The following is a 9638-nucleotide window of genomic DNA, read 5'->3' as shown; positions in this document are numbered from 1 at the left end:
TGGCTTGGGATCGTTTCTTGTGGTTCCCAGCGCCTCAAACAACATACTAACAAGCCTAACAACACATAAACAAACAAATCAGAGTAATCTCCAGCCTAGATAAGCCATGGTCATGCACTTACCTTTGCCACAGAAGGAATCCGACCCAAACACAGGAAGAAAACGTTCCTAGGAAGCTCCTACAACGATACCAGCTACAGATCTCTACAGGAACAGCTTGAAATCTCCCAAAAACCTCAAGAACACTCAAAAACACTTTCTCCCTTCTCTTTTCTCTCAAAAACGGCTAAAGTCGTCTAATGAGACAAAAGAACGACTTAAGGGTTTTTCTCCTTTCCCTTTGCCCAAAACACAGCGTTTAAATTAAATCAAAACGCAGAAAAATGAGTCAGCATCGACCGATGCTCCTCCAGCATCGATCGATGCACATCCCAAACCGGGATTCCGATTCACGGATGTTACAGACACGATCTGCACGAAACCGAACGTCGAACCTCCTTTCCAAATCGCCTCCAATTCATCCCAAACTCTCCCAAACGCTTAAGAACCTAAGGAAACATGAAACCAACCAAACAACGCAAGCAAAACACCACAAAAAACAGAGAACAGCCAAAACAAAAGAGATCTTAGGCTTAGATCAGCCATGGTCAAGCACTCACCTCCTTTGCAGGAAGATTTGGTTGAGAAACGGGGAAACAACACCTTAAGAAGCTTCTCCTTCGTTCCCAGTAACAACTCTCCCTTCCACAGCTATAGATCTCACCAAAATCACCAAGAACAAGCCAAACACCTCTCAACTAACAAGTTTCTCTCCTTTCTCTCTTTTCCCCTCTCAAGCGGCGACAAAACACTCTAAGAACCCTCAATTCGTCGCTTTTCCACTTATACACTCGGTTTAGACAACCGAATTAAACCAAACAAACCCAAAATCGTGAATTAATACAATCGTGAATTATCATGTTATAGAATTGTAACTTCAGTTGATAATATGACTTCTAAGATATCCTACATTGATCACGTGTCAGTTTTTGTAACGACTCTTATCTAATTTTTTCTATATTTTGTGACCATTGAAAAAAGTGTGACTCTTATCTAATTTTTTCTATATTTTTTTTCATTTTAGATCAAAACTTTTAAGTTGACTTGAGTAATTAATCTTTTATTTTTCTTTAAGTGAAATTTAATAATAAATCTTTGTATTATATGTTTCTTAGAAACTAATGTTTCACTTCAATTTTATTTATGTTTAGTATTTTACAAATACAATTATATAATTATTTTTTTACTCCACCATGCATTAAAATCTTACTTCCATTCTAAACCTCATTAACTCATTCTAAATTTTGAAATATGATCATTTTTTGGTTAATATTTGAATAATAAAATTTTTACTAAAACAATTCAGATTCTTAATTATTTTTACTATTTTAAAATGTTCATTTGTGTTACTTAATTCATTTTTATATATTTATTATTTTTATTCTTTACTAAAAAAAATTTAGATTATTTTTTACTATTTTAAAATTTAATTAATTTTACATAATTTGTTTTTTATTTATTTTTGGTATTTTCAATTATAGGTCATTAATATTTCATGATTAAAAAAATAGCATTACTTAGGTGGATGTTGATGTGGATCATCTAAATAGAGTATCCAAAATCCATGGATACATATAGATATTACCAAAACAAAATCATTAATAACTAATTAAGGAAAACTAAATTTCATTATGAAATATTTTTAAATAAATATAATTTCGTAATTACGGTAGAGTTTTTAAAAATTAAGAAATTGCAAAAATGCTATTTCTTTTCTAATTTTAAATAAATACATTTTTTGTAACATCTGAATTTATTATGTTGTAAATGGATAATTCAAGAAATTAACCAAATAAATTATAATTTATCTACATCATCAAATAAATTATCTACATCATCATATAAATAAAATTTAGTTATATTATCAGTTAAATTTAAAACCCATCAACAAACTAACAGATTTTAAAAGTAGAGCTTTATACAATGATTTTAAATAAATACAATTACAAATTGATAAATGATTATGAAGTCTCTTTTATATGATCAATGCAGGTATTGCATCGGTCGATGCAAGGTCGATTTTTGCAAGACGACTTAAGTTAAACGCGTGTTTTGGGTGTGTTTAAGGATTAGGAAACCCTTGAGTCGAGTATAAAAAAGAGGTCTTGTCATCTTGTGGACAAGTTTAGTCGTTTTTGAGAGAAGGAAAAGAGAGAAAACTGTTCTTGAGGATTTTGGGTGACTTGTGGCTGTTCTTAGAGAGATCTGTGGCTGGGATCGTTGTAGGAGCTTGCTAAGAGTGTAGATCCGCTTATTTAAGGGTCAAAATCTTTTGGGCAAAGGTGAGCGCAAGACCATGGTCTATCTAATCTTCTCGGCATGTGCGTCGATCGATGCACTTTGTGTGTCGGTCGATGCAATGCGAGGACGGCGCGATTTGACTTAGGAGCATCGGTCGATGCCATGTGGAGACGTCGATTGATACAATTAGAGATTTTGTGCAATGTCGAGCATGCATTGGTCGATGCAGTGTTGGTGTCAGTCGATGTAGGTGAACCTTGCATCGGTCGATGCAAGCTTGTGTCAGTCAATGCAACCCCTGTTGGTGTCACACAACGCTTAGCAGGGCCAAATTTGGTGTCACCAAAGATGTTGTACTGCCTCGGAGGATCCTTGGCTAGCAGTTTCTCCTCGACTCTTTTATATAACGACTTCAACCAACAACCTCTTGCTAACACCTTGAAGATTTTGATCCTAGTCTGGTATGTTTCTCTCTTTCTAATGTACACCCTAAGACAAGCTTTGTGTGGTATGCTTAATCTCCATGGTTTCCATGTGAGAGAAGATCCTCCTGCTTCGTTATGGGTCTACATTTATCTTTTGCGAACCCTGACTATAGCTTTTCCTATACCCATCACCTGGATTATGTGCTTGAAAGATCATTATGCGACTTCTCGAAGAGATCTACACCCTACGCTTTGGGTTCTAAAGCAATTCTCAACAGACTATATCGCCATAGTCTTCAGAATCTTTGTTGTCATGCTACTTCATGTAGTTCATCTTGCTCTGGAAAGAACCAAAACATTGATTTCCTTATCAACGTCAGAATGTCTTGTGACTATGACCAATCTGTCGTCCTTCGATTCACTCAAGAATGATTTCTCGATTAGCAAAGATCTCACATGTGTCAATATGCTTCTAAGCTTTTTTCTCACAGCTCTTATGGTTTCAAAATAGATGAACCTTATCTAGTTTCTTTTAGCATTGGGGAATGCTTTGCATTGTAATGTTTTCAACTTTGGGTCCCTTAGATCCTTACTTGTTCTAGTTTGCATAAATGAAAGCAACTATTTGTCCAAAAAAAAAAATTATTAGTTGTAATTAATCAAATATTTCTCAAAACGTTAAATATAAAATATATAGTATATATTAAAAATAATTTTATAATAAAAAAATATTAATAAGGTTAATGGGATGTTTCTTATTATATTAAAAGTTTAAGTATCAATTTTATTATTTTCATAAAATGTCAAATGGAAATAATCAGAATCTATAGCCAATCAATTAATCCTACTATATTAATTGGGAAGTACAAATATGAAACTAACCTTAAAGTGTGTAAAAAATTACATTCACTTGCCACTAAAAAGGTTTAATTAATTAATTAATTTTTATTAATTATTAATGAACAAAAAAAATAGTAGACAGATCCAATGAAATAAAATCTACAGAATTAAATAAATTCTATTCAAATCTAAACTAAAAAAATATTATTAAAAATTTAACAGCTAATATTTTAAAAATCTAATTTAATAAAATCTACAACTACAAATTTTATCAACATTTTTTACCAGAAAGGGTAATATTTTTTATCAAAAATATAATCAAATAAAATTTATATCAGTTTCGTTTAACAATTTTTTATCAAAAAAATTCAACCTGCGGTTATCCGCAGGTTATTACCTAGTGGAAATAGATTTCCTGTTACACAAAAGAAGAAAGATATTGCTACATTTTTTCAGATCTCTATCAATTTAATGTTTTGGTCTAATAAAGTGTAAATTGTTATATAAAACAATAAAAAAGCTAAGATATGAACTTGATTATATTCCTAGATTTTCTCATATCTCTATCAAATATCACATGTTAAATGTTAGGTTGCAATACTAAGTGATATTAGTATCAACATTTAACCTCTCATCCAAATAGGTCCCTATCGCAAAATTAACGAGTTAATTACTAGATACAAACTTATTTGAAGGATGGTTATAAGTTTTGCCACTTGTCCAAAAAGACTTTTAAAAATGCTATTTTGTTTTATCTAAGAACACAAATTTGTATATGATGTTTGAGTTTTTTAGGTTCCAGTTTTTTTTAGAGTATAGTTTTTGTTATGAAGTATATATTTCACAAAAAAATATTCTAAAACAATTTATATTTAAAAATGGCAAAAGTGGCAGAATTGAAAATTATTTAGACAAATGATAAAAACAAAAAATTTGGCCTAATAAGTCGCATTTTGCGTAAAAGTTCCAACAATTAACTCCAAAACAATTCTAAAATATTATATTAAAAACTTTAACTAATTTACTCTACAGTCAACCATAATACTTTTCTATTTGAAAACGTGAGGGAGAAGCCTAGTGCATTTACTTCTCCAAATGGTTAGTTGTCAAATATATATTATTTGAGATATTTTTCTCGAATCAATTATAATAAGACCACTTTCTGTGATGGTCTTTGTAAAGACTACCCCTTCTTGCACAGTATCCGGAATTACCATTTGTTATGCGTATAATATTACCGTGCTACCCCCCGTCTCGAGAGGTAAGTTTCTTAATTCCAATTAATTTCGGTTTTAGTTTTATTTTTATTTGTCCCTGCCCGAGCCCGAGAAAGTAGAGGAACAAAAAAAGGGGTATTTCTATTGTTCAAGAAATCGCCCTAGGCGACCGTCTAGGCGACGCCTAAGCGCTGGGCGTAAGTGGTCCGCCACGCTTTCTCTTTAATCAGCAGTACTAAGCGGGGCAAGCTATTTGGCGGTCTCGACAGCGTTTAATCGAATTCGACGGTTTTAGGCGGCTGCAAAAACATGTTCTTAACATAAATCCTAATTTACAAACGAAGAAGACGATGACTGTTTTACGCTTTTACTCGTGAATAGAGTCACGTGAACAACTTAACTCTTTAATGGGCTTTAAAAATTGGCATGGTTTTTCTTATTTGGCCCAACAAATGTTACGTTTCTTGTCTTTCTTTTTTGTCCTCACGTTTCTTGTTATTTTTATTTCACTATGATAGTTGTTTAATAACTTCACCAAATGTTACAATGAAATATATTTGTGTTCATCCTTGTTTAAATTTTGGTTATATATACATATACATATTATATATTATATATTATATTTTTGCATAAATGTGTATATCCGCTTAGAAGGCTTAAAAAAATGCTTAACTCTGATTAATCCTTCTAGGCGTTAGGCGCTGAGTTACCGTCTGGATTCCGCCTAGCACTTTCTTGAACACTGGGCATTTCTCGTCACCATCCCGTCGTCGTTTTAAAAATATATTTCATTGTTTCTTGTCTCGGTCCTGATATACAGCTTTGCTTTTCTCCTCAACTTTCACTTGCTACTACTATCAATCGGTGACCATTGATTAACAGTCGGGTTGGATAGAAGAAGGCACTTGTTTTGTAAGTGAAGCCCAAAATTTTCTTTTCTCTCTAGTTCAATTTCAAGCTCTCTCACTGTAATCTGTATGTTAACGAGTATACTGTTTCAGTATTTTGGATCTGCATTTACAAGAATCTGCTGCTCCAGGTTTGTATACCTTGTCATCATTCCGATTGGGTTGTCATTGTCGGTAATTTATTTCCCCATGCTTTGTATGGTTTAGATCACGATAATTGCTTCAACAATTCATACATCTCTGAGGGTTGTGTCGTAATAACGTTTGGGTTCTCAATTTCCGTATTGACTTGGGGTGCTCAGTAGGGTTTAGATCTCAATAATCTATTACAGAAGTCATACATCTCTGAGGTTTGTGTCGTAATAACGTTTGGGTTCTCAATTTTCATACTGGACTTGGGGGTGCTCTGTAGGGTTTAGATCTCAATAATCTATTACAAAAGTCATACATCTCTGAGGTTTGTGTCGTACTAACGTTTGGGTTCTCAATTTCTGTATTGGACTTGGGGGTGCTCTGTAGGGTTTAGATCTCAATAATCTATTACAAAAGTCATACATCTCTGAGGTTTGTGTCGTACTAACGTTTGGGTTCTCAATTTCTGTATTGGACTTGGGGGTGCTCTGTAGGGTTTAGATCTCAATAATCTATTACAGAAATCAAGGTCATAACCGAGGTTTGTGTCGTAATAACGTTTGTGTTCTCATTGGCTTCTTCTATGTTGGACATGATCTGTAGGGTTTAGATCCCTACGATATGCCATTAGTAGACACATTAACATTCCATTTGCAAGGGTACATTGTTGGAGACGGTAACCAAATAATAGTTGCTCTGTCTTACAATGTCATAGGAGCCATGCTAGACAGGATTTTCGCTCTTAACTGCTACCCAGACTACGCAGTTCGAACTAACTCTTATTCCAAACCGAAATACTTGATAGACATTTCCAAAATACATCACGGGATGCCAGAGTTACCGAGGTTATTGGCTTCCCTGCTAGGGAATCTATTTTCTCTGCATGTTCGTCAATGCTCATTATCGGGTCAGTTGGTCCACAAGATGCTTTGTAGGCAGTTTATACAGATAACACTGATGAGTTGTGGTTCGTTTTTGGGGGGCATCCTTTAAGGTTCTCCCTTCAAGAGTTCGAAGATGTAACTGGAATATGGTGTCACCCTTTACCTCCGGAGAATGAACTCATCGCTGCAACCACTCATTCTGAAGGTGGCTGCCCTTACTGGTATACATTACTGCTCGGCCCACTTGGTTGTATGTCAATTAAAGAAATAGTCAACCACCTCAAGTCTGAATCAAATATGCCCATGTGGCGTAAATGTAGACTTTGTCTCATTGTTATTGTAGAAGGAATACTTCTGTGTCGGAACCACCCAGTCAAACCATCTGCGGAAGTTGTTGAGATGGTTAAAGATGTTGATTTCTTTCTCAACTACCCTTGGGGTCGCCACTCATTTACAAGACTGCTAAGGATGGTAAAACTTGGAAGATATTTGCCAACCACACCGGTGTTGCTTTCTAAGCTTATACAATCATCTATGGCTGTCCACGGGTTCCCTCTAGCAATCCAGTTGTTTGCATTTAAATATGTGCCCTTGTTGCTAAAATACCTCCCTCATTGGCGAGATTTGACGACATTCGTTGACACATCTATTGTGGTTCTTCCAAAATGCAAGTCCTACCATACATCAAACATTTTCGATGTGGAAAATGATCCCGAGGTATGATGTTCTCTTTATCTGTAGGCTGTAGCTCATGTATATCAGTTGTAATTGAAACTATGTTTATCTGTCTCGTTTTTTCCCTTTTCAGCTCTTCGTTATGTCTCCCAAACCTCGCCATTATGTCTTCTTAACCGCGTCATATTGCGACCCCAAAGTCAAACATTTAGAGAGTCTTATTGCTGCGGGCTTTCAATTTATGAAAGAAACTTGGTGTGGAGGTGATTCTTTGATACCTCACCTCCTCTATGCACAGAAACGTAAACTACTCGATCAATGCCGTTCGAGTGACCTTTCGAATAAAGAGAGGAGTAGGAAAAAATACAAAAATGCAGGTCGCACCCTAAGGAAGGTTGAGGACGTTGATTCTGCCCTGGAGGAAAAGCTTATGACCTTCAAGGCGTCTCTTATGGGTGAAGTTCTTGAGCTTTTCCACAACCGTCAGTCCACATAATCTATTATCAGTTTACATCAACCAGCTTAAATCCCTGATAAGGCTAAGAACAACCAAAATAATACTTCCCTTCCCTCTTCCTCTATGATGTATTCTTACATCTCGCTTGTCAATACTGCTTCTACCAAGTCTAAAGTTTGTCTCTCTCTTTTACATTTTATCGGACTATGTCCTCGATACATCCCTTACTGTGTTATGTGTTTCTTCACTTCCTATTCGTAAGAATACGAAGTTTTCAATGTTATGCTTGACCTTCCTAGTGGTCTCTAACTTAACTTAACGGTACATCTTGGCAGCCATGACTCCACACATTATCACCGGCTGCACTCAAGGGCATCAGTCCTGTTACTCTCTCTGGTATGCCCGTATGTTTCCTGGATATCCCTCATCCCATCTCCTTAGTCATATCCAACTATTATATTCACCAATCATACCTCCACCAATTTTTTGTTATTCTGTTCAGAAACAGCCTTCTCGTATATCATTGCTACAGGAAGCCGCAAAGTACTCTCAAATCCTACGCTTGTTTACAAAATGAAGAGGGCGGTGATTTGGTTCATGTCACACAACCAACAAGGCGACGTCTGAACATGTCGTTCCCAAGTCACCACCACCATTACATGTTAATTCAAAGGTTCGTTGTTACATTGGACCAATTGGTACTGCTTCTGATTGCGTTCATATATTAACATACTGTTCTTTATGTAACCTACGTGCAGGGGAAGTCTATGGCGTTCACTGCCAATGAGAGTGAAGGTACGGGAAAATTGCCCGGCCAAGCAGACGTGTCTGACCTCCATAACATCGACCCACAAGGTTCCACCTCTGGTCTTGCAATGCACCTAAGAGTAAAACCAACCCTTTTCTCCCCCTCACTCCTCTAGTAGAGCCCACTGCCCGCAGCACACAGTCAAATGGCCGGAATTCAAAGACTATAGTCCATGCCTAATACATGCGCAGGAAGACTCGGCAACTTCGTTGCAAACAGATTCAGGTTGAGCCCAATTCTGATTGATCAAGACTTTGTTTTATAAACAGTTCCTATTTTTTTAACTCTCTTTACTTTCTTTCTTTCTAATAACAATGTTTTCATTACATACCAAGTTACACGGTTTAAAAGTTGATGAAATGTTATAAAGCTCGTGTAAAACCGCTTCATTTACTTGGCATAGCTTTATATCAAATCGACCATAACTCTGAAACATCATCTCTCTAGTGAAAACCTCACTCTCCCCTAGTACACCTACTCACCACTCCAACTTCCTATTACATACCAATGAATGCTTCCACAAGAACTGTATAATATCTTCTGTCCTCTACTTCCAAAAATAGTATTCCCTACCCAATATCAGTAAGAGCCGCCATGGACAAGCTTGATTTCAATACAGCACTTGATATAGCTTCTCGTGTAGGCCAGCACTCATTTACTGATCTTCGTGGTATGCTTACTGCTTCTAAATTTTACAACACACTCACATCTAATGCTATTGTGGTTCACAAGGTCTCCTTAGCACCCTTCCTTCACAACGCTTCACTTATTAACGTTTCTTCTCCCTACCGAACTTTTTTTTGTAATTGTTTAAGATCTCATAATCCCCATGCAGTGTACCTTGAAAGTATTCGCCTTGCTGCACAAATGGGCCGTGCAGAAGATAGTCTTCACCTGCTACGTACCATTGGGACTTGTTCACATGAAGCTTTGTTCGCGAAAGGGCTCTTGC

The 9638-nt window shown here is 36.0% G+C and overlaps 1 protein-coding gene across 5 annotated transcripts; it reads left to right on the top strand.

The window, feature by feature from the left end:
• Nucleotides 5543-9079, top strand: LOC104763203. 5 transcript variants are annotated; one of them, XM_019239856.1, is made up of 7 exons: nt 5557-5734; nt 5824-5861; nt 6578-7463; nt 7555-7876; nt 8214-8274; nt 8411-8551; nt 8637-9079. In XM_019239856.1, exons 3-7 carry the CDS (start codon nt 6999-7001, stop codon nt 8761-8763), a joined length of 1116 nt encoding a protein of 371 aa, XP_019095401.1. In that variant the 5' UTR covers nt 5557-5734; nt 5824-5861; nt 6578-6998; the 3' UTR covers nt 8764-9079. The 5 variants fall into 5 exon arrangements, 4 of the variants coding, with proteins under 4 accessions (XP_019095401.1, XP_019095402.1, XP_019095400.1 ...); XM_019239857.1 differs by having other exon boundaries at nt 5824-5904; XM_019239855.1 differs by having other exon boundaries at nt 5824-7463.

Source organism: Camelina sativa, chromosome 18 (assembly GCF_000633955.1).
Source record: "Camelina sativa cultivar DH55 chromosome 18, Cs, whole genome shotgun sequence".
NCBI lineage: Eukaryota > Viridiplantae > Streptophyta > Magnoliopsida > Brassicales > Brassicaceae > Camelina > Camelina sativa.
This window is presented reverse-complemented; position numbering and strand designations above follow the sequence as displayed.

Coding starts and splice junctions, on each gene's coding strand:
- LOC104763203 (XM_019239856.1), top strand. CDS start 6,999: ATGTCAATTAAAGAAATAGTCAACCACCTCAAGTCTGAATCAAATATG. Junction 7,464..7,554: donor ATGTGGAAAATGATCCCGAG/GTATGATGTTCT, acceptor TTCCCTTTTCAG/CTCTTCGTTATGTCTCCCAA. Junction 8,552..8,636: donor CATTACATGTTAATTCAAAG/GTTCGTTGTTAC, acceptor ACCTACGTGCAG/GGGAAGTCTATGGCGTTCAC.